The 26,515-nt window shown below is 41.3% G+C and overlaps 1 protein-coding gene across 1 annotated transcript; it reads right to left on the bottom strand.

Moving 5' to 3' along the window:
* Positions 1-10,822: 10,822 nt before the first annotated feature.
* Positions 10,823-13,938, bottom strand: LOC147438836 (DC1 domain-containing protein). The gene is made up of 3 exons (XM_086484802.1): positions 13,192-13,938; positions 12,087-12,566; positions 10,823-11,787 (listed from the first exon to the last, which is right to left on the bottom strand). Exons 1-3 carry the CDS (start codon positions 13,816-13,818, stop codon positions 11,119-11,121), a joined length of 1,776 nt encoding a protein of 591 aa, XP_086340928.1. The 5' UTR covers positions 13,819-13,938; the 3' UTR covers positions 10,823-11,118.
* Positions 13,939-26,515: the final 12,577 nt, after the last annotated feature.

Raw genomic sequence — 26,515 nt, forward strand, 5'->3', positions numbered from 1 at the left:
AATGCCGATAAGAAGGGTGGTCCCGATTGGTCGGGAACTCTCTGTCCCCATAGTGTTTAAATCGATACTAGTAATACTCATTTCCCCTAGAGCGGCGAAGTTTCAAGTGTACGTGCCTCTGAAATATGGGGAAAAAGGCACTCGGGATTTCTCTTCTCTTGGAAGGTGGGTCTTAGAATCGCTAAATAGGTTAAGTACGCTTCCCCTGTGAGGTGGAGCTAGATCTCATTGCTAGTAGGCTCGAACTCGACTCACTTTGTGATGAGAGATCGTCCGCTAGTTGAACCCTGACCCACTTTGTTTGCTTCCGCTATAGATCTAGTGACCACCCGGTTCACCCCATCAGATCCGCCATTTGATACGGCGGGGTGGGGACCTCACACCTGGTATCAGAGCTATAGGTTTACGAACTGGAAAATGATGTTGTTTTAAATTTTAAAAAAAATAAGGGATAGTAGGATAGCTCGTACTCAAAGCTTGAGCATGACGTTTCCCAGAATAATGGCATTGGATTTGTCTAGTGGATTGTCTCCTGAGTGATGTTAAAGAGTTTTACTCGTTGAGATTGTCGGGATTTAGTGGGTTCCACATGATGTTTTTTGAGAAGTCGTTGGTGCGACTAGTGCTACGGGCAGGTAGCCTGTTGATGCACATAAAGTTATAAGTATGGATCAAAGCTCTTGAGTAAAGTTTTTACCATTATTTATCGGAAAATTTTGGATGTATTCAATGGAATTTAATCTAATGGTGGAATGGTTAAATCCTTTGTGATAGCTGTACAGATTAAGTACGCTGGCTAAGCCCAAAAGTTAAATTTCTTCTTGAGTATGGAAAAGCCTAGGTTCATTTGAGAAGAGTGCTATAGTAATGAGTTTTATACCATTGAATAGGCACCGCCTACTGCTCTCTACTCGGCAGTGCAAGAGAAGAAGCTCCTCCTTAAACAAGCCCAGCCCCCACTATTTAAGGGCAAGGGGGCAAATGTGGAGAGAGATGCGGAAGTGTGGATGGAAGCAATGGACGATTACTTCGAAGCTGCAGGAATCCAACCCGTGAATCAGACTATGCTTGCGATGTTCCGCTTGTCTGGCGATGCCAAGATATGGTGGAAGCAACATTGCAGGGACTTGGATATTAAGGGATCTTCCCAATCCTGGGAAGACATCAAAGCTGCAATAATGGGACGTTATTTACCACCTGCCTATAAACCCTTGAAGATGAATGAGTTCTTTTCACTTCGGCCAGCTGACTTCATCTGTCGAAGAGTATTATGCAAAGTTTGTCACTCTTCGGAGATATGCTCCTAAGATGACCTTGGAACAACAGGTGGCGAGGTTCTGCCAAGGGCTAATCGACCCTTTGAATACGTGGTTGGAAGCTCTTAGGTCGACAACACTACAGGATGCCTTGCTAAGGGCCAAAACGTTAGCTAAAGAGATTCAGAGGACTACCCAAGATAGTCAATACTATTTGTCAAAGAGGTCCAGGCCAGACAACTGGAGTAATAGACCAATCAACCCTGCATACGATCATCATCCGGTAGTAGCTACTACGGCAGCTATCGAGTTTCCCAATATAAGATGCTTTGAGTGCCAGGAGTATGGACATTACAAAAGCCGATGTCCAAAAATGATTTCCCAAACATCCGGTGCTAATAATGTTCCTCTGAACGTCAACGGGCGAGGTCAACCAAACGGAAGAGGAGGCCGAGGAAGAGGAAACATAGGACAAGGAAGCGGAGCTTTCGCTAATGCCGCAGTGAGACAACCAATTGTGGGTGATGAAGTTGATGAGAGAGCATCTCTGTATGCTGCAACTGCTAATCCTAGTGAGCAATAATTCAAGCACCAGCATCTCATCAAAGTTCAACAGAATAAGATGCATAAAGCTAAAGACATACTTTCGACAAAGGATATATGTACCTAAGTAGTTAGCATAGAGTTTATCCAGATGTATTCTTGAGATGAGGACATCTCAAATTTTTCACGTTGGGGAGGATGTAAGGTCTCCGACCCTGAGCTAAAAGAGCACCATTGTACTATGAAAATATCATAATGAAAAAAAAGTTACTATTTTTAGCAGTTTTCCAAATTCTGTCAGTGCCATGATGTTTAGAATGTTATAAAGCTTCAAAATGTGAATTAAAATAATTTTTGTGAAAATTTTCCAAAAATAGTAAGTTTTTGGTAACTCGACCCGTCTAGTTTTGACCGTTTCGAAAAACTGCACCCGTATCTCGAATTTGAAAAAATGTAATTTTCGCACGCCGGGGACTGCTAAATATGGCAGGTACTCGGGATTATGCACCTTAGTTCTAGCTTAGCATAGTAAGTTTCGGCATCAAAATCTGATTAGAATCGCCCGTCTAGGATTAAAAAAACAATTTTTTCCAAGGTTGTGTGGGGAGGCACCGGGGCTCGTTTATTGTGCGGGAACTGACTCCAGGGCACTGCAGACCCAATTTGGAAGCTAGGGGGCGCCCTCTCTCACAAGTACAACTCGTGGGGGCTTATCCATGCAAGGGAGAGAGAGTGTGAGTGAGTTCTGGAGCAGGTTGGACACTTGTTAAGTGTATAACTGAAGCTGCCTTGCATGAAATGAGTGCTCTCCAGATGAATATAGCAGCACAATTTGAATTTCAGCTTGGAGGAGCCTATTTAAAGGTGTGCTCACACACACACACACACACACACACACACACACACACACACACACACATGCTCACACACACACCTAGTACACACACACACACCCCTACACACACCTTGGGGAGGTGTTGCCGGCACACACAGTTTTTGAAGGAGAAGCAAGGAGGGAGGTGCTGCCCGAAATTCTCATCTTGAGAACTCATTTGGATCAGAAAATCAAGAGGATTCTCAGCCCCTAATCACGGTAATCATGGTTCAATTCCTGCTCTTCTTAATTCTCTTCATTATTCTCCAAATTCCTCGTCTACTATGCTTAATCCTAGCTATAGTTCCCAATAGTTGTACTCTAAATTTACATAGCTATACTCCATTACATAATCATCATCCAATTAGCTAATTTATGCAGCCATTCATCATTCGTAATCAATGATTAATAAATGATTAGGAGAGATTTCTCTCTCTAGGCAGCATAGTAATTAGTTGTCAGCTAGTAATAATGTAGATTTGATGAAATTCATCCTTTTACCACTCAATAGTGTTGTAATTAAGTTAGATTCAATTTTCTCACACATTATGATGCGATTAAGGCAAAAATTAATCCTTCATTAGGCCACTAAGAAGTGAAATTCCTAACACCTATGCATGTGGTAACTCTGCATCTTTCTAAATTGCACTAGGAAAGTGAGTGAGCTTGCTTAATTCATCTCTCTTGTAATTTAATCAGTAAAATTCTGAAATTCTTAATCATCTAAGCCAAGTGATTAACTTTAGAGCCGGTTCCCATAGGACAAGTAACGTATTACCCATAAAATTACTAGGTCTCGAAGGAAAAATCTAACCCTCTTGCATAAGGAGGATTGTTCAATGATTCTAATCTGCCATTTGGATTGTTATGATGCTCTTGGACTTTAGGTCTTGTTTATCATTTAAAGTAGTGAGTATAAAATGGCCCTGGTTAAGAGAAATCGCTTCGGTGGTGCCCATGACCGCGAGGCGGGAACGAGCAATGTGAATGGAAAAGGAAAAGTTCCCATGGACGAGTAAGCACCGGCCATCTCATGGGCCATTGACGAAGAAATGGAAGAGGTAGGTCACAATTTTATTCAAGTTGTTTTATTTAACATTGCACATGTTTAGCTAGGAAAGAACATATCCCCAAACATGTTGGAGAAATCCGACGGAAACCTTGGCATTTGAATTCATTTGTATATTAAGGTCTAAAGTAGGAAAGAAATGATTGACGGATATACTATTTGCAATAGGAAAGAATGTCTGCTAGGGAAAATTTAGCTCGGCATGTTCATTCTATTTCCAATGTTGAACTAGTCATGAACTCCCTCCTGATCACAAGGGGCAGAGTTCATGGTTAAGGGCTCTTGAATTCACGTCCGCTGGTTAAGCGGTGGATACCCATGACTGCTGGTTAAGCGGTGGGAACCCATGTCTGCTGGTTAAGCGGTGGGAATGTACAAAAAGTAGTAAAACGCTGGAGTTAGTGCAAAAAAATGCAAAGCTATGGCCGTAAAACCAGAATTATGATTAGCTTGTGTTATTTTTATCCAAATTTGCATTGAGATTCACCAATTCGCTTAGAATAGTCTCTAGAAGTATGTATATAAGTCTCATTCCCAGTTTTGACTAACGATGAATTGCAATGCATATTCTTCATCATTTGCAAAATCTGACCACACAACCTTGACCTAAAGTCTCAAGATAAGCCAACCATATGACCTTTTCAAGTTTAGAAGTCAAAATCCTAACCAAAAGCCAATTCTTGACTTAGAACTCTAAAAATCACAAAATCTAGCCTAAAATCCAAACCGATGATCAAAAGACCAAAAGATCATGCCCAAATGACCTACTAATCATGTTGATCCAAACCCTATTATCAAAAGTGGATTCGACAAGAAATGATGTATCACAATATATGTACTCCAAGCTCATTTTCACTTATCAGTTTGTGTACTTGTCTTTCGGGTTAGTTTAAGTCTACTAGTGAAAATTGGTCAAGTTTGGGTTAAGATTGCTCTAATTATGTCCAATTTTGTCCCTAGGATGAGTCTAAGTCTACTAGTGGAGTTTGGGTTGAAATTGCTCTAATTATGTCCAATTTTGTGTTGTGCTCAAGTTATGGTCATCAAAGCACAAAGTGGATTTCAGTTTCTTGATTTACAATATCTTTTATGACATCTAAACAATTGAAAACATTGTACTTTACGAGATGCCTCATCAATAGCAAAGCACAAAGAGAGAGTGGGAAGCAACAATGTACAAACTATTTGACTTGATCTCACATAAAGCCTCTCACATCTTGGATGAAGATCTTCAAAAGATACCAGCAAATATCTTTGTTGCAAAGGTCCAGGACAAGGAGAGAATTATGGTCAAAGAGACAATTTTCTTGCAGGAACTATGGACACTGCACACGCAAAAAAAAGTTTAGATCAACAAATAATTCAAGCTACCACCTTGGGGCATAGATTACCAAAGAGCCCATGAATTGATGAGCACCGTTCAATAAGAAGAAGCGACACTTGGTGATAAAGATGGAGCATTGGTCAAAGTAAGGATAACTTTGGAAATAATCATGGAAGCTTTGCACATTCCGATAGGAAGCCATAACCTCCCATCCCATACCCTACCAATTGACAATGATAGAGCATTTATAAAGCAGAAGGGGCAAGACATTATCTTCAGAGATTTGGCCTTGGTTCATCGACTATTTTGAAGGAAAGTGTCCACCTAATGAAACCAACATAGAGAAAGATATTGTTCTCTGGATTATATATGGTTGAACTCTAACGACTCAAAAAAGTACTAACTCTTCATTCTAATCAAAAGAATCAAGGTCAAGGGAAAAAAACAAAGTAGTGGAGGACTTATGATAAAGAGTCACAGCTGTTGAAGGATGTGGAGAAACATCCACCAAGAAGCAAAAACGTAGGTGGAGTCTAAGAAGCAAAGAACTCACGTGGAATTTGAGGAAACTCAAGAAGGGGAGGATTAGGAAGAGAGTAAGGGGTAGTCTTGCAAGGGATGCCAATCACATGTTGAGGTAGCCTCTTCTCATAAACAAGTCGAGAGCGAAATATACACAAAGCCCATGCAAGAGGAGGGCTTGCTTCACATCAAGTGAGAGATTTTGAGCTCCTTTCTCACATGTTTGTAGTGTCATTTGTTTGTCAATAGTCATAGCATAAACAATTTCACGTTTTCTTACGATTCTTTGTATGTAGGCATGAATGTCACTAGAACACCACATCACTACCAATCATTAGGGTGTGATGATGGAGAGATTATAGACAGCTTGGATAACTTAAACAGCTACAATAGGTGAGGATTGCTCACAAGCAGGTCTTTTTAGCCTTTTGCCACACAAAAAATAAAATGACTAAAAATTTCCTTTGATTGTTTTGGTAGGAATTTTCTGCAAATTCGTTTGTTCTTCAGTGGCTTGACGAGATTTTGAGACAATGATCCCGATATGAATATAGCCTAACTAATATCGGCAGACTTTCCCTTAGAGACATCCATATAAAAAACAAGCCCTATGGTGCCAACATGGAATGACATGAGGTTGAACCTCAGCGAGATGACGATGGATCTTGCATACGAGTTCTTGAGGTTCAATGGCACTTTTGCGGCTACTATGCAGAACAAGGATGTGTCTAGAGTTGTTGGGTGTTGTGTAGATTGCCTCAAGCATATCCTATATTTGGATAAAGATGGAGAGTTTTGATGATTCAAGGATGATACTGATTCAAGGTTGGTGAGTCCAAGCTTATTGCTTTTACAACTTAACTTCTTTTTAGTGTTTTAATGATTCTAATACTTGTAATTAGTGTAGATAAATGTGCTCGTGGTAGAGATTTTCAATTACCCTCCAAGAACTAGCTCCAAGCTCCACGCGTCCATGATATGACAAAGATGCTAAAAATGTGAGAGCAACAAGCTAGGAACATGCGCAATGTAGAGTTTTTTGAAGCTCTAGAGACTACTTGTGAATTGTAGGGAAAAATATCATAGACTCAAGTGGGTAAAACTTCAGACATAGACGCTGTGGTGGTTCTCGCAATCTTGATGTTTCAATTTTGGGAGAGCATGGGTTATATAGAGTTCCACCGTAATGAAGGACTCTTGACACATGGACCCAACCATGGAAGAATTTTTGGCCAATCAAAATGACACTATTCACGAGTATTCTCAGATTTTTCTAGAACAGGCAACCACTTTGGAGGATGTTCAAAGCACAAAGGAATAGAAAGGTAGAAGCATAAAATGGTTAAGAGGTAGAGGTAGAGAACGAGTAGAACATGAAAGAACTTTTGGACTCTAAGAATGCATAGTAAAGGAAAAAAGGCATGTGTTATAACATGAGACTCTCTCTCTCTCTCTCTCTCTCTCTCTCTCTCTCTCTCTCTCTCTCTCTCTCTCTCTCTCTCTCTCCGTTTCTCATGTGTCACACTCAATTAATGTTGTTAGAAAAGCTTGCCGAGTACAAAAAACACGCTCGCCAGAAATTGCTTGCTCAAAAATATTGTCCTAATATGGTCATTATGCTCATGTAAGCAGGTAGATGCTGGTGTATTTTTTGGAGAGTCTCCTAAAGATCATAAAGATCCCTCCATAGCACAATGTGAGCAAAAGGGACAGAAAAGTTCAATAGAGTTGGTTTTCATACGCGGTAAACAAAACTCCGTGGTGATCTTAAGGACGAAAATTTGGGGGCATTGGTCAATAGGCCCATCTCACAATAGCGAGAGCTAGATGTTACACAAACTAGGGCATTAAAAGATGAGCAAGCCTTTTGAATTATATATTCTCTGTATGACAATTACATGCATTTTAATACTAAGCGCATTAGTGCTCATGATGCTCACATGATCTTAGAGAATATCTTCAAAGGTAGATCTAGAGTTGGTTTTAAAAGACAAACTCACGATGGAAGAGGGTGAAGATATTACTAGTTTGGTCAAATGACTAAAAAGCATGTCACTCAACTCACTTATATCTAATGTGGAGTTCCCCATGACAAAATAGCTATGATTCTTAGTGCTTTGGTTGAAAGCTACAATAATATTGTGACCATCTTAGAGAATAAAGACATGAGGCCAACTAGGGCATATTGATTCAAAAATATGCATCACAATAAGAAGGGAGATCCACCTTCTACGTGCCACTCCAATAGCCAAAAGAAAGGAGAGCTATATGATGTAGATTCAAAGGACGAGGAGGAGGAGGAAGACGAGAGTTTAAATAGCTTTGGTCCAACCATGTCTCCCTACTTTGAGGGGAGGTATCTTGCAATCTTTGGAACATGCCTTCAATGTGACAAGATTCTTGGTGACACGAGATTTTGTGATATCAATCTTCATGACATTATGATTGTCCTTTCACATTGTGTCATTGATCCAACCTAAGGGGAGTGTTCTTGGGGTCTGTGGACTTTGTGTCATGACACCTACTCCTCTTTGTGAGAACCCTATATTGTATGCTTTGTACGAGTCCCTCTGTCAATTACATCGAGTCACGTCAGATCCTATGTGGGAGTAAGTCCACATCGAGTCTTGTCAGATCATATGTGAGAGTAAGTCATGTGATATGCCATGCACTTTACATAAGTCCCTATGTGTTTCCTATCGTCATGGGCCGATGCCTCTTTGTAGGAGAACTAGTTGGAAATGCATTGTACTCGTGAGAGTAGTACTACATGATTGCACTAGCTTAGATGACCTATTATCTCTTATGTACCTCTTGTACCCATTCATCTTAATGGAAGTCTAGCTTCATGTGTAATGGTGTACTTACCATTATGAATGCCTCTTTGCTCTATCCACTCTACCTATCAAAGAAATGTAAAATTATAGGGTATAATTTTGAGGTTGAGACTCAAGCACCTTCTATCTTTGAACATTTCACTCAAAGCCAATAAGTTTTTATTAGAGTGAGCATGTGCTACTTTTTGGAGATGTTTCCCTTTTACATCTCATGCATAATGTAGTTGTTCTTCAAGAAGGGGATCTATCTAGTATACATGGCCTTGCAATTACTTTACTAGTTTGGGAGATTAAATTACACGGGCTTTAGTTGCAATGTTGGTGGAATGTGGAGACAGATCTTAGTAATCAACAAATTACATGTCATTGCTAAACTTCATGGCATTCCCCATAGTATTGACGACCCCATGGCGACCAGTGGATGCCGGGAGCCATAGTGGGAGTCAATATTATGGGAATGGTCAGTGAATGCTCTTTCTCTATCTCTCTATTTCCTATCTCTCTCTCTCTCTCTCTCTCTCTCTCTCTCTCTCTCTCTCTCTCTATCTATCTATCTATATATATATATAACACTCTCTTTCTCTATCTCTCTATTTCCTATCTCTCTCTCTCTCTCTCTCTCTCTCTCTCTCTCTCTCTACTTACCTCTGTCTCTCTCTCTCTCGCTCTCTACTTCCCTATCTCTCTACTGATCGAACGAGCGACTGAGCTAGGGAGATCTAGATGTCCATGACTCCCGGCCGTCAAGAGTCGGGCAGAGGGGGGCCAATTAACACTACAGTCTACAACACTCCATCGTTGCACAGAGACAGTGCTGAATTCCATGTGCCAACGTGAAGCAATATGATTGGCTTCCAGATGCTAAGGTGTCTGCAGATTGTAGCATTCCGTGCGCTTAGCTGGAGTGAAATGATTGGCTACAGAGTACAAACATTACGCGTGTTGACGTGGTGGCCATCTAGTGGGTGCAAGTTGTGATTCCGGTTCAAAAGAGAATGCCAACGGAGGGCCAAGATGCGCTACCCTCCGACGCTCGACCTTGACAGGAGTGTGATGAATGGGGCTAAAGGCACCAAATGTATTTAATTACCACTTCGCTATACGCTAGCTCATTGTTTGCATGGTGAGCTATGAACAATGAGCAATTTGTATACTACTATTTAGATAATAACCTGCTATCTTGGCAACATTAACACATACATGATGCTTTAAGATCATATGCACGCCTAGTGTAAGATAGCGCGCATAGGCTACACACCATCTTGTGAAAGATGTAAAAGTTCCTCAAACAAGCACATACTATTTTTTAGGAAACCCTTTTAGATTTCCCTTTAGTCTGCTGATTGTTGATTGCTGCTAAGGGGGTTACAACTCTTTGCAACTAGCCTTGTCAGTTACTTGCATTACCAACTATATTCTCTAAACCCATGAACTTATCGTACACCCAAGATCTCAAAGAGCTCCAAGAGTTTTGGAGGTTCACCTCCTAGGTACTTGCCTACATCCAGGGAGAGAGTTCCTCTAAGAGGCTGTGCCCAGACTTTTAGGATGGCATCTTGTGCGATCATACAGGGCTTCTGCCCAATACGAAGCCCATTTTGCCAGCAGATTTGGACCATTGCCTACTTCATGTGTGGTTTACAGTTCATATCACCCCTTTCATTGGGTACTTGGGTATAAATGAGTATTTAACCAGCCAAATATTTACCACTCTACAGGCACCCTCATTTGGCTCAAGCCTAGCAGAGCTCTCTCTCTCTCTTTTTCGGGATTGTTCCCACGACATTAAAAACTTACTTCTCTTCCTATGATGTGTGTGTGTGTGGGGATATGTGTTGTCTCTGAATAAGAAGAGGAAATTGGAGCTCTCTCTTTCGGGATTGTTCCCACGACGTTAAAAACTTACTTCTCTTCCTATGGTGTGTGTGTGTGGGGATATGTGTTGTCTCTGAATAAGAAGAGGAAATTGGAATGACCAAGTGTGATAGATCGGTAATCCCAATTCCCTCTTGCAAAACAGGTCTTGAGTACTTGGGGATAGTCTCTTGGGATTGTTCCTAAGATGTTAGAAACCTCTCTCTCTCTCTCTCTCTCTCTCTCTCTCTCTCTCTAATGGAATAGACCTTTGAGGTCTATTGGGATTATTCCTCCGAGTCTACGACACTGAAACATTCTCTCTCTATCTGCTCTTGTTGCCAAACTCACATTTTCTGCTGCACACTTTGAAACTTTTAATGTAGCTTTGTTGCCATACTCCCCTATTTTGCCCTTCACTACCAAACAGCCAGAACTCAAGAGAGTGAAAAATGCTCAGATACTTAGCTCCATAAATCTTATGCACCTATAAAAAGAACATCCAGGAATTCTGTTGTCATAATATTTTGAAAGGGACAAGGAGACAGAAAAATGCAGGCTTTTTAACTCTGAATTCTATAACAGAGCAATTACAGAAAGTAACACCAAAGGCAAACAAAACAAAAGACTACAGGACTGGCAGACATCGGAAACGTCATCAAAATGCCGCTGCTACTACACAAACACCCATTCCACACTTGAGCAGACAGCCAAACCAACTTTTCGTGACATAGCTCTTGTTTGTCGAGAGCAACGGTAGACATGCAACTAAATATAACCCAAATGTTACCTTCTGCACTTTCCTCAACACTCACACTCCATATGAACCTTGTGCTGGTTCATATTTTGCGGCACACATCTCCTTCACATTCGTACCCTGGTTTGGCCTCAGATGGATGTCCATTTTCTTCTGCTTTCTTCTCAACATCTCCAACGCATTCAGGATGTAAATCATAACCACATTCTGCACAATGATAAACCCATCCAAAGCCCTGTTCATCGCAATCATCACACACGTAGACTTGTCCACCATAGGCATCATCTGTCAATGTGAGTGTGTGATCATGCTTTTCGGAAGTAACCTCCTTTGGAAAATCATGATATTTTTTATTGTTGCCAGCCTTCACCTCTGCTAGCCGTTCGTTGGTGAAAGGAAAAGCGTCCGCTCCGTACAATCCAATAAGCCCCCGACCATCTGTTGTAACAGTCTTTCCATTTGGATCAATGATCACTAACTGAGGAATTCCTTCGACATCAAAATACTGAGAAAGACTTCGTATAGATTTGTCATCAAATGGCAATGCCAGCCATGGCATACTTCCATAATACTCATCAAAACTAGCCTCATCTCTGTCGCTTGAAACAAAAATAACCTCAAATTCTTCACCGCGACCTTTCAGCTCATCATAGACAGCCTTCAACTTGGGAGTAAACTTCCTGCATGGGGGGCACCAATGCCCTGAGAAGTAAAGACCCACCGTCTTACCCTTCAATGAATTAACCTTGACCTGCATGAGATTTCCGTAGACAAAGCCTTTTCTTAAATCAAACAAAACATATATCACTGATAAAAGGACAACATAATTTTCATTGTGAAAACCCTTCCTAATCTATTCAACCTTCATGCAAGCACAGGTATACATGCATCATCACAATGAGATTTTATGTTGCGGATGCACATGCCCCCCCCCCCCCACAAACACACACAAAACTTGCACATATCACACACTCGCATGTGCATCCCATCACATGTTATGCCACTCACACCACTCGGTAAAAGCATGAAACTCAGCACGTATGGACCTACCGGTTCATATTTGGACGTAACAAAATCTCTTTCAGCCGTTACAAGGAGGCTTTCCAAGGTTTGAGAAGCACGCTTGGCTTCTTCTGCTTGCTTCAGCTCTTCAACTCTTTCCGCAGTGAAAGGATAAGCCTCAACACCATATTTATACACAAGCTCCATGCCTTCTGAGTTCAGCGTCTTCCCTTGCTTATCTAAAATGATAAGCGTTGGGATACCTTCCACCTCAAACCAATTACTAAGGTGTTTCCTAGTTTTCTCATCTTCGTAAGGGACAGCAAGCCATGGCATCTTTCCAAAATACTCGGCAAAAGATTCTTGACTATCATCAGAAGAAATAAACACACACTCAAAGTCCTCTGCCTTTGCTTTCAGCTGTTCGTAGATGGATGCAAGAACAGGAGTAAACTTCTGGCAAGGAGGGCACCAATGTGCAGAGAAATAAAGAGCAACAGTCTTTCCTTCAAGATCAGCAACTTTGATCTGAAATTTAAACTTTGAAAAATTGCCTCAAAGCTTCTCAAAGAATAGGGAGATCATGCAAAGCAACATACACAAATTCTAAATTGAATAATAAGTGAACTGTTTTTGGATTGCAACCGTGTTATGCTTGATTCCAGTCTTCAAGAAAGAAGCTACATATCGTCTAGCAAGAGTCTGAACATTGATTTGACTTGGTGTGTTACAGCACCAATTTCTGTACCATCAGTTGAATTATTTGAATTAGAGCATTTTCCTTTAATCACCTATGGTAGGTATCATTGATTCAAACCATGCCACACATCAAAATGTCTGCTGATTTGCAATTTCATTTGCAAAATATGATCTCAATTAGTGGAAAAGAGAGTTACCAAGCATGTAATAAATCACATGTAGATGTTAAATGCGATAAAGCTCTTTGCCTTTGCTAAAGTTGATAATTTGCAAGGACATCAATGATCTTCTTGGAATACAAGACAGTAATTTCTCTAACTCCTTGCCCCAAACCCTTTCACCGTGACAAAGAGCAGTCTTGGTCACATTCTTGCACAAAGTGGACACACATTTCTTTGATTCTTTCGGGCAAGCGATGCAGACAATCCATTGCAGCTCACAGACAAAAACATACCTTCTTTGAATCCTTTGATGAGATAAGTTCATCCCTCCCTTCGTGAATGAGAAGAACTTGAAGGTTCTGATTCGCACGTTTCTCCTCAACCGCCTTCTGGAGTTCCACAACGCGATTATTATCAAATGGGTAGCCATCGGCACCCCACTTTTCAAGAAGAGCAAGGCCCTGCTCAGAATGAAGGCGACCATCGGCACCAAAAAATGCCACGGTGAATATACCTGACTTGTGGGCCTCTGCAATCTTCTTGCGTGTCTCAACATCCTCAAATGGAACAGCAAGACACCCATCCGGAAGCTTCTTCAGCACATCTGCAAAGCACTCCTCATCTGACCTATCATCAAGCTGGCTGGTTTGTCCATACATCTTGATTGTGCTGATGAGATCTTCATCGCGTTCCACAGCAACATAGATAAATGCGAGTGGGCGGTCTTGCAGCTCTGCATAAGGCTCTTCAATGAGAGAGATGGTGTGCTCGAGAGGAGCGGGTAGCCAGTGCGGGCCAATAATGATACCCACGACCTTGCCAGCGATCGCGTCTGCCTTAACGGGAGCACCTTCTTTGTTGAGCAGGAAGTCACGGCTGTCGGTGAAGAGAATCTGCGAGAGCTCTCCAGAGACAGCCATGAAGGAAGAAGAATGTGTGAGAGTGCGTGGGAGAGAAGCTCAAATACTGTGAGTCTGTGATATAAAGGTGTAATGCGTGCGCGTGAGTACTTTCCTAGTCGAGCCGAATTATTAGTGAATAGTAAACGCAAGGGCCTCGTCCCCTTTCTAGGAGGAACTAGGTAAGGACTTGACTCAATTGCTGTTTCATCTTAAGACTGCTCTGCAACTTGCAAGGCATTGCGTGGACGTGTATTTTATCAACACGTGTGTGTGTGTGTGTGCGCGTGCGCGTGTGTGTGGGGGTGTTTGTGGAGTGTCAAATTTCAATGTTTGGGGAAGGACTAGTAGGGAGAGAAAGCACTATATTCAAATGAAATGCGTCACTCCTATGGTGTCTAACCCAATATGACTAAGGGCCGGTACATACCAGGCGGCAGAAGAGAAATGCAAAGGGGCATCAATGCTCCATGGCAAAATTTGATTGGTTGGAGTTGGAGAACTCTTTCGTCGGGCCCTCCATTTTTCTTCCACCCCCCCCCCCCCCGAAGAGTTGATGGCCTCTCTCAGCCCCCTTCGCTTTTTCATTGTTCCTCCTCCACACTGTTCACACTAGGCGGCATCAGATTTGCAAAGACTTGTTTCTTCCGCCGGTTCAGTTTGAACCGAGCCTAAGTGACACCCCTAGTGTTACAAGTGCTCAATGACCCAACTACATGTGTGAGAGCGGGGTTGGATATCTGCCATCCGATCCAATATTAAAGCATATACAAATCGGCTTTCTATAAGTGTGAATGGTTTGAACTATCGGTGTCCTTGTTCAAACTCTAGAAATTGTACATGTGTGAATTGTGTAAACTAGTGCTAATCATTATGCCACCTTGGATAAGTTCAAGTCTATGGCCAAATAGTATCAAAATGTAGCCTATTGTTTGAGATCACATTGCAAACCACATCCATGATTGCACCAACCCCTCATGGTGGTTTTGACAAACTCAAGGACGAGGAGGAGACGTTGAAAAAACGTACTCATAGCCTAAGACCAACACTGGGCAACCATGAGTGATGGACCTACTGAATCCAAGTGGGAGCAGAATACCATCAAGTAAGGTGTATATGCATTGACTATTAATAGGTATTCTCCAAGTTTTTCCCAAATGACTTTCATAGAAGGCAAGGGCTATTGCTACTTGAAAAAAAAAAATGATATGTTTGAGACATGTCGCACTTTCTTGTGTTTGGTAGGACAAAATTTTAAACCACCACCACCAAGTCAATATCCTTCTCCTACTTAGCATTCTACCATGTCTTTATTCTCCACAACCTCATCCTTGCCACTTTGGGTTCCACACCACCTCTTGCCTCTACATAGCTACTTTGCCCTTCTAAGCCACCCTTGTGCATCCACCCTCACCACTATTTTTTTCCCCTTTCATTTGTTTATAGGAATTCCAAAACCGATTTCCTCTATCAGTTAGAATGACCACCCTACAACAATTGTTCAAGCCAAAGGCCATTACACTAGGGATTTCCCAAGAAAATATTTCAGTAACTCATTCCTCCTAAGAATCTTGCTACTAGTGATCTCCTCTATCACTTAGAATAACCACCATGTAGCACTTTTGTTCAAGCCAAAGGCCACTATAGTAGGGATCGTCTGCGTAAAATATTTCAAATTCCTCTTGAGAATCATGCTACTACCCATGTCATCTCAACTCACCTTCAATACTAAAGTTGTAGCCGCTAAATTTGCACTCTCCTTGAGTTCCCTTCTATGTTTATTGTGTCTTACCCCAAAACTTCACTAACACCTCTTGATTGCTATAGAGGTGGAATCAACAAACTATAGATGATTTTCTTAGTGGCAAGTGTACCACTCCAAACACTTATTTTTAATCATCTTCTGTTGATTCGTGCTCTATGACTTTTCACTAATTTTAAAGTTTCTTGCCAGGGCAATGTTAGTGTTTTGGCAGCTTTGTATTATTGTTCAGCTATCTTGCTTGTTTGGGTACCGACATCCAATCATGGGTGTGACTTGCCAACTCTACTAGGGATGATGGATCACAATCCATCAGTTTTGTTTCTAGGTTCACACCATGCGCTTACCCTATTATGTTGGGCATTTTGAAACTGATCTTCCACAAGTTGGGGAGTTAGGTCATTTGGCTCTTTAGATTCTAGTCTATTAGCTCCCATATTTGTGCTTCTTGCCTTGATCATTTTATTTTTATGGCAAACCCTTCATAGCTTTGCACTAAGAATTATTGGTTGTAGTTGCTGGCATATTTTCTTCCTGTTACTATGTTGAGGCATGTGGATTGCAATCCTTGTTCTGATAGATGTGCTAATTTTGATGATGGAGCGATAGATGGTATTGAGTTGAATCATTGCTATCAAAATTTCATAGGAAGTACAAGTTGAAGAAGAAGCTACCATGGAAACCTTAGTAGTACATCTACTATTGGGAGATAGCTCAAATTTGAAACCAACTACCTCATAGAGATTTGAAATGTAGACCACACATGTCCAACAACAAAAGAAAGCGGAAGAGAAGTCATAGTCCACAGAGCAATAAGACCCCACAAACTTACACCCTACACCTGATCATTTCAAATCCTACACCACGGAGGAGCGTAAGGTTGTGTATACAAAGGCCCAAAGAACACCTATCGATGGAAGTAATGGAGTCTATGATGGTCCAGTGATAATTAAGGAAATAGAGTTAGCAAACCGAGGTGAGGAGATTAAACATGTTTTCATTGCTCAAGATCTGATAGAGACTGAGGAGTATATATTTAAAAAACTTCTCAAGGAATTCATTTCTTGGACATATCATTACACGAAAGGTGTTCCACCTTCTGTGGTGCAACACACAATTCCCATGAATAGCATGGCTAGACCAATCCGGAAACGACCCTACCTAATGAATCCTAAGTATGCAACGATTGTTCAAGAAGAGATTGAAAAGCTTGTCAAATGCGGATTCATATACACTATTGAGCACTAGGAATGGGTGTCTCCAATAGTTATTGTGCCAAAAAAGAATGGGAAACTCAGAGTGTGCGTGGATCTCAAGAAGGTCAATGCCGCCACTAGGAGAGACCATTACCCCTTGCCATATTCGGAACATGTGCTGGAAAGAGTTGCAAGAAAGGAAGCTTATAACTTTTTAGATGGTTACTCTGGCTACAATCAAATCACAATTTCACTAGAGGACCAAGCTAAAATGGCTTTTATAACCGAATTTGGAGTGTTCGCATTTTGTGTTATGGCTTTTGGCTTAACCAAGGCCCCTGCTACCTTCTAAAGATTAATAAACACTACCTTTAGAGAATATTTGAGCAAGTTTTCCGAAGCTTTTTTAGATGACCTTTGTGTTTATTCCTCTTGAAAAGAACATCTATCATATTTACAGAAAGTATTTGAAAAGTGCAGAATGTATCGCATCTCATTAAACCCTTTCAAATGCCAATTTTGGGTTAAACATGGAGTCATTTTAGGGCATATAGTGTCCAAAAATGGGATTTCCACAGATGAGAGCAAAATTAAATCCATTTCTAATTTGCCACCACCTACAAACTATAAAGGAGTCCAAAGGTTCATGGGCCATGTTGGTTATTACCGGTGGTTTATTTTAAACTTTGTTGAGATAGCTTGCCCATTGTACAAACTTCTTATTGAGTTCCACTGGACCGCGGAGTGTGACCATGCTTATGAGTTATTAAAAAGACCTTAACAAGTGCTCCCATTCTATGAGTGTCCAATTGGAATGTAGTTTTCCATGTGCATATTGACGTATCGAAATTTGCTATTGCGTGTGTTTTAGCTCAACCAGGAGAACATAAATTGGACTACCCCAGTAGCTTTGCAAGTCGTCAATTAAATGATGCTGAGAGAAACTACACCACTACAGAGCGGGAAGGTTTAACTATGATCGCACTGAAGAAATTTTGCTACTACCTTCTTGCCAACAAGTTTGTTTTCTATGTTGATCATCAAGCATTGTTGTATCTAGTAAATAAACCTTGTTCCACGGGAAGAATTACATGATGGTTGTTAATTCTTCTTGAGTTTGATTTTACCGTTGTGGTGAGACTTGGTAAAACACATGTCATGGCATATCATTTGTCTCGCATACCCAATGGTGAAGCCCCTGCTGGAATCAATGATGAATTGGCCGATACTTCCCTATTCCTAGTCGAGACCATGCCTGAATGGAGTGAGAAGATTGAGAACTTTATAGTTAATGGTTTTCCACCCAAAGAGCTTCGTAAAGATAAAACTCAAAAACTATTAAAAGAATGTGAACCTTATTCTCTAATTGCAGGAACTCTCTACAAGCTAAGGAAGAACGATATTCTTAGATGTTGTGCTCGTGAGGATGATTATTTATACATACTGCAAGAAGCCCACATGGGTATAGCCAAAGGACATTTTTCAGGGAAACTAGCTGCTAGAAAGGTGTTGCAATTAGTCTATTGGTGGCCTACCATATTCAAAGATGCATCATTTTTTGCAAAAGGGTGCAATGAATGCCAACATTACAAGATCACACAACGAAGGGATAAGATGCCCTTACATCCTGTTAAAGTGACTCAACCATTTGAAAAATGGGTTTAGACTTTGTAGGCCCCATTAGTCCGGCAGCTCGTAACACTCAATCTCGATATATTATTGTTGCCACTGACTATGTGACGAAGTGGGCGGAAGCCAAGGCGACACGTAAGGCTGATGCGAGGTCAACTGCTAAATTCTCTATGAGAACATTATTACAAGATTTGGTTGTCCCTTTGAGATTGTGAGTGGCGATGGTACTCATTTGATAAATGGAGTGATAAAGGAACTCACAACAAACTTCATGATAGCTCACATAAGTCTTCACCTTATTATCCACAAGAAAATGACCAAGCTGAGAGCACTAACAAGATTTTGATTTCAATCTTGACCAAAACAGTGGAAGCTCATCGCACAAATTGGGATTGAAAGTTGACATCAACTCTATGTGCTTATCGTACTTCTTACAAAGTGGCTATTAATTATACACCATTCAAATTGGTATATGACCAAGAAGTAGTCATGCCATGCGTGTTTGTAATTCCTAGTCTGCGGGTAGCTTCACAAGAAGGTTTGGATGGTAACACTTTAGTTGAATGCTTATATATCCTTGAGAGGTTAGCTGAAGAAAGAGAATTGGTTGTGCAAAATGCACTTGTGGAGAAAGAAATGGTTTGACCATCATCTAAAGAACAAGGATATCAAGGTTGGGGATAAAGTCCTTATGTAGGAGTGCCAAACGAGAAGAAAAAGTTGAAATATGAAGGAAAAGGACCATATAGAGTATGCAAAATCACCCCACAAGGTACCATTTGTGTGGAAACTCTTGATGGAGTTGAAACCATTGGATTCCTCAATGGAAGCAAATTTAAAAGATATTATTATCCTTTAAGCCAAGAGGAGCTACGTGCCACCCATTAAAATAAAGCAGCCAAGGCATAAGCAGAATTGAAGAAGATATAATCTCAAGCTGAGGCTAAGGAGCGACAACAACGTATAAGACACCAACCAGAGGCAAACCTTGGAGTTACACATGCATTTCACGTTGAAACAGAGGATGATTGGTTGGACTCTGACACACCTCTACGATACCCTATTGAGCTAAATAGCACCTATGGAAAAGTGCTATATAATGCCTTATTGGACACATGTGCTAAATATAATCTGCTATCATATGGGATGTGGTGTTAGTTAGGAAAGCCATCTCTATCTGAGAGTGCTATCCAAGCCAAGAGTGTCAACAAGAAAAAAACTACGATTTTTGGAATCTAGGACACTTCTGTCAATTATGACAACGGGGTTGTAGCTCAAGAATTTTTGGTCATGCCTACTGGAACTATGGAAGGTAATACAAACCTAGGACACAAGTGGATGATACCAAATGCACTACTGATTGTGGGACCGGGAGTGTCACAACACAGAAACAACTTTTAGCCTTGCCACTCAAGCGATAGTCTTTGAGATATCACCTCCTGAGGAGATAAAACCCAAAACATTGCATGTCCAAGAGATTGAACTATCTGTACCTAAAGCCCAACCCTCTAAAGCTTCAAATTTTGTAGCTGAAACAAAGCATGAGACACACAAGACTCAGTGTAATTTAGCAAAGAAAACATACAAATGGGTCCCTATAAAGCTTCTGTAGCGACCATTTTTAATGCAAAAAAACAAAAGCCTTGATGCCCCACTCACTCCAAGAAATGTAAGAAAACATTGCGTTGGATTCCTAAACAACTATTTGTGCACGTCTATCGCATGTGTCAATGCAAGGGACTTGCCAATACACTGTGTGCGATCCACAAATGGCTCCAATCACACAACTAGACTAATCTAGCAAGCTCAAGAGAGCAAGGGTGTGTCACTCGCCGCCATACACTCGCCTCCGTGGAGGATTCCTCGCCGCAAAGAAGAAGGAGCCGCCGTTGCGCCGCACTCAACTGGTTCACCGCCGTCGTGCCGTCGTCGCAATGCTCGATCACACACACACTCTCTCTCTCTCTCTCTCTCTCTCACGCATACACACACACACACACAAGGAGATGAAGAAGAAGAAGATGGAGATGGAGCAAGAGCACTCTTCAATTGCAAAAATGAAAGAATCCATGATTTTTAGGTTTAGGTGACTTTTATATGAGCTCGCCTAATTCACACTTGGGCGTCCATACTTAGCCAACTAACCCTTGAATGTTCTTGTTAGAGTGCACCTCTCATTGGCGATCACTCTTACCCTTTTCCTATTGGACTGACAAGCCCGGTACCTGACTCTGCCAAATAAATAATACGGAGTCTATCGTAGGTGATAGGAATGTGCGTGAGGTTAACATGCCCCCCTTCCTGATGTAGATTTTGTCCTCGGAAGCTATTGAGTTGAAGCTCGTTTGTCGAGGTGGAAGAGCCTTTGAGATGAGTGTCCTTAGCCTTCTTCAATCACTGCAAAATCAAAAAACATTGGCATAGTACTTGCATTCTCATATACAATTAAAAAGCAAATGCAGTTGTAGTCAGACAAATTGATTGGTAATAGAATTTTAAACCATTTGTCAGCAATAAACATTAAATTTTAATATAATCAAATACATAAACAATTGTAAAGGTAAAAAACTAAACAAGTTCAAGGACGCTAATTTAACGGTCGAAAGGCACTAAAGATCGACTATTAATACCATGGGTAAGCTTTTCAATTTTCTCTTGTTAATTAAGTTGTTTAATCGCGAGAGCCAAGTATTTCATGTTCGAAGGTTGACTAGAGGCTATACCTAGAAGACCTCGTAGTTAAGCTACGATAAAAGGAATTCTCATGAAATCATCGCCTGACTTATTTACTTTTCTTTGACCCCCCAAAGTCTTTTCACAGTGATTCAATTTTGATGTGCGTGCTTATTTTGTATGCCTTGGGTTTTTTGCTTTTCAAGGAAAAGCGCCCACACCGGGAACCTCTAGGGCTCTAGTACCATAGGCGATACATGTGAGTGGAGTAGCAAATCAAGCTGAGATTTCTCTTCCAGCTTAAGATTTTACAGTCTGGCACTTTGATTTTTTATTGTTTGTTCGTTTTCAACATTTTAATTTTGTAACTTTGGGGGGTCATATAACATTGTTATCTCTCGAGGCTCATCACACTAGTAAACTCCCTTTATCATACTTAAGCTAAAGGTCAATAGGGACTAAGCCCACTAGAAAGCCCTAGTACATTACACACAATGCTGCCTAAATCGGATTAAGAACCTAAGTAACCATTGATTATTAGGAAGGCATTCCCCATGGTATTAAGAGAAAATCTCTAACGCCTAGCTTGGTCGAACTAGCTTAGTCAGACTGCTTGCTTTTTAAACCTACACAAGTGATTATGACAAAAAATTGCATTGAATTTAATGTTTGGTACTAAGCGAATGTGTTGAAGATTATGCTACCAATCACAATTAAAGCAGACAAACATAGATGTAAAAAAGATAAGGGGCAATGCTAATGGATAAGAAACACCTGTTTGTGTTGATGATCGCGCTTGATTTGAAGAGTGAACGAGAGAGATCCCATGAAGGTCCAAATCCTAACAACAACAACACGTTCTTGTACACACTATGAAACACAAGAATACCTCCAGGAGACACATTAGTGGGAAGAAAGAACTTTGCTAATCACTAAACTCTAAAACAAAAACACTCCTTTTGTACTAATCCTACCTACCCTCCATCACTCCACTGATGAGGATCAAAGGTGTTTGATGACATAGGTCTCTGTTTCAGTGTACCGGATGTGAATGTGTAGGTCTAGGTCAATGTTTTGACTTTTATTGTGCACACTCGTTTGATAATTGCTCTTGCTCTTTACTATTTTTTGATTTTTGTAAGTATAAGGCTTTATATATACATTCCCTAAGATCAAAAATCTCAAGGGTCGAGGAAAGAAGGGTAAGAGGGAAATAAATCAATAGGTTGACGTAAATGAAGACTTCCCCCCTTCCTTGGGTAGGTCATACTGTTTGAAATGTGCTCGTCACCCTTTGAAACCAATTGTTCCAGTTGGTAATAGGTGAGGATTTTTGTCAGTAGTTTTCTATTACCTTAGGTGCCTCGTCGAGTTGCAAGGGTGGTAAGGTACTCTCCCAAGATCAAACTTGAAGTGGTTCATCAGGTGATGCTTGAACACTGGGAGGTGTGGATTCCTTTGTAGCTTCATGGAGGTCCACTATTGTAGGTGGAGGTTGTGGAGAAGCTTTTACCTCTATGGATGCATTACATGAGGAGCTAGAAGCTTCATGGGACTCCCCCCTTCCTGAGCTAGGTGGAACAAATTGTTCTTTCTTCGGTACCCAAACTAGCTCTAGAGCATTCTGTGATTTTTTTCTTTCCACAATCGTCAATTCATTTTGGAGCTACAGGATTGGGCGCACATGGGTCAAGTGATAGGTGAGAACACAATCTACATTTTGGCACCCAAATTTAATCATTTCCTTGATAGTAGCCTTGGGCTTCCAATAGTCGTTTAGAAATCCAATGCCACTTTTCCTTACATTTCTTGGAGCGAGTGGAATGTTTCTTACAAGGTGCCAAAAATATGGGCTTCTGTTTTTTAGCATCAACCATGGTCGCTAAAGAAGATTTAGGGACCCACTTGTATGTTTTCTTTGTTATATGAGGATGAGTCTTGTCAGAAGCTATATGCATTGCTTCTAGCATATTTAATGATACGGGCATTTCATCCCCCTCAGGTGTTACCCAGGTCGTCCCGCTGTTTACCCAAGTGTCTATGGTTGCTGCTAGGTGGACCCAATCCACATTGTCCGACTCAGTCATCCCAGGTAGTACATCCATATAAGGAGAATCTTCCCCAACATTAGTGTCCGCTTTACACGTGTAACAATACTACAATGGGGCCGAGTGAACTGTGGTGTCGAATCTATGATCAATTATACATTTATTTCCTAGAGGATGTGCTCGACTAGTTACAAGATCCACTCGAATGACAGAATCTTGGAACTGCAAGTAGACATGGTTTTTAGACCAGTCATGCACCATTTTTTCTTCCCTCATGAAAGGACGTCCTAAGAGCATCTCCGATGCCATAGTGTGCTTGGAGAAATCCATAACAATGAAGGTAATTCTTATTTTATGTCCAAAGACCTTGAACTTGAGATCGTCTAACATCCCAATAGGTTTAACAATAGACCCATTGGCCATCTTCACTACTATGGTCGTGGTCGCAAGGTGAGGTCTTCCCATAGTTTCCCAGCATTTTTTAGTCACAATGCTAACCCCAGTGCCACCATCAAGGATTCCCTTCACAGTTAATCCCTGAGTAGTGATTGGTATGGTGCATTGGATTCATCACCCTCAAAGTATTGTCCCAACTTGTGAATAGGTACTTCTACCACAAGGTTCTCATCTAGGTTGGGTTGTGGATCTAAGTGTTCCTCCTCTATTGGCATCCCCCCAGTTCCATCCATCTGTGCAAATTGTGGTAGCCCAAAATTTAGTTCTCCATTGAGGAAGACTCGAAGAGTTGAGACTAGCTCAGGGTCTTTATATAGTTTGGACATGATGGTGGTTCTAACTTCTGAAGACATGAAATCCATCAATTTGACAATGTTTAACGGCACCCTTTGGACTTCAGTCCCTTAACGTGGGGAAGATGGGATCTCCATTTCTTCGATAGGATCAAGTAGTCCCTCTGTAAACATTCTTTCCATCAAGAAGTGAGTACGCCCACTTTCCCATGACTTAAGTCACTTTCTTCTTGGATGACACTAGGTATGGCTAAGGGTCTCTGGTCTTGGTGAGGTTGTTGTTGCGTAGGGAACACGGTGTCTGTAATCTGGATCTTCCTAGGTGCTGGTTCTAGATCCCTTTGGGTATCTTCTACCAGACTCCTTAATTGCTTGACTCGCTCAATCTCCTCTGTAGGATTTGGATAAGTTCCTATCTTCTTCTTGGATCCCTGCCATTGTGGCTCATGAAGATCTTCCTTGTTCGTTTCTATCTTAGTGGTCGTTTTGGTCTCCATGGTTTCACCTGAATCAGAATCCTCTTCAGCGTCATTCATATATACGGAGTCGTCACCGGTCCCTATGTTGGTCTTTTAACTGGGGTCTGACTTTGCTACGTTTTGCGATCTCTTCCTTCGTGTTTTCTTCTTTTTCAGAGATTGGGCAATTGATGTCGTGTCTCTTTCCTCAAGAATATAATTTTTTTTTTGGAGCATCGATCGTGTGAGAAACGTTTACTGGTACCACAGTTGTACTTTGTGATGGATCCTCGGTAACCTCAATCAAGTTTAATGGCGTGATCTTCGGTGCATTTTGATTATTTGGAGATTGGGCAATCAAATGATCTATGCCACATCGATTACACATGTATTGGCATCGTAGACGTGCTCGCTTGATTGGTTTGCATTAGTGTGGCATTTTTTTGTAGCTTAATAGGACACTCGACCACACGATGTGGACCTCCACATTCATAGCATTGAAGAGGTGGTCTCTTAGTAGTGTAATTGATATTTTGGCCTCTTGCAGCAAGAGCAGCTGCTTGATAGACAAGTTTGACTTGTCCCCAATAGTCCTCCATGTAGTATTGTGGACTTTCTTCAAGCACATCCATCCCATATGCAATATTAGGGTCTATATCTTCCTCACAGCCTTCCAAACAAGCAATGGATGACTCACAACCTACTTGATTCACATAAGTGATTCTTGGATGTGGTGGTTGCGGTCCTAGCGCTGGAGGTGGTAAGGATGTTGTTTGAACAACATTTTGGTCCCTAGGGACCATGTGTTGTGACGATTGTTCAAGAGGTGGGGCCGGCATCAATGCAGGCACTCGAGGTGTGTCTGTCCATGCTAAGGTTGGTCTATTGGCCATTCCGCGCTTAAATACTATGCAATCCTTAGCTTGATGACCATACCTCCCATAGGCATTGTAGCTCCCATTGAATTTTACTTTAAAAGTAGGGCATTCACTGGTACTATGCGGTCCATAGCATACTGAGCACCATTGTTGCTCCCTTCTTGAATACATATGATTGTTTTGTGGAGCACAATTGTCTCAAAGACTCTCTTGAATGGCCTTGGTGAGATCTGCTAAAGTCATCTCAGATATCCTTGGCTCCTTAGCAATAGGCTTTAGGGTCATTGGTTGATGCCCCAATGCTTGCGAGCTAATAGATTTAGGCTCAACAGACACTCTTTCTCCTTGAATCATTAAATTATCCTCCAATTGGATCGCATTGGTGGTGAATGCTTCCCAAGTGGTGATACCTCTAATGACTAGGCCATTGTAGATATCCTCATGTCGTAATCCCCTAATGAATCTATCAAGAAATTGGTTATTATTGAAGCGCTCATTTGGATTACAACGAGAATTCAAATGCTTCAAGCGACTAATAAAGTCTCTCACCGACTCTCCTTCTTCTCATTGGGCTTTCTGGAGCTGAGAGGCTACACCCCAAAGAACTCCCTCTCAAACGTATTCTTTTAAGAACAGTCTCCTAAGAGTAGGGTAATTTGTTTTCTTCCACCCTTAGGGTTCTATACCAATCCCCAGCCTTTCCACTTAAGGTTAGGCTTAAAGCATTACTCTTATGCAGGTCATTGTGTTCTCCTAGAGAATCGCATATTTGTTCAAACACTTCGATATGCTTTCTCACATCCCCGTCTCCACTAAATTTTTGTGTGAGCTTGGCTATTTGTATTGTTTTACTTCTAGGCTCTCTATCAAGCGTGTTACGCAGTTCTCAGCAATAGATCGACCGATAGCTTGAGCAAATGTTGCCAAGTCACCTAAGTGAGTAGGCACCGTGGGTGAAGGCGCTCCAAAGACTACATGTGGAGTAGATATTGGCATTGGGCTTGGCGTATAGGAAGCCCTTGGGTTCCATGTTTGGTACGGTGTTGTGCCATGGTGGCGGTCCAAAGTTCAAATGTGTGGCCCTAGGCATAACAGACGTCAGATGTGACATGCTAATGCTAGCCGGTATGGTCCCATGGAAATAAGAGCTTGGGTGTTGTGGTTGTGGAGCATAGGTAGTTGAAACAATGGGAGGGGTAGGGGCTACATGAGTACGAGGACCTATAGGTATATACGATTGGTACACACTTGTAGGTACTGTTGCAGGCATTGAGCTACCATGTAGCGGTGCTTTACTAACAAATGAGGTCCATGTCGTGTTT

The sequence above is a fragment of the Adiantum capillus-veneris genome, chromosome 16 (assembly GCF_014529385.1).
Source record: "Adiantum capillus-veneris isolate H3 chromosome 16, ASM1452938v2, whole genome shotgun sequence".
In the NCBI taxonomy this organism is placed as follows: domain Eukaryota; kingdom Viridiplantae; phylum Streptophyta; class Polypodiopsida; order Polypodiales; family Pteridaceae; genus Adiantum; species Adiantum capillus-veneris.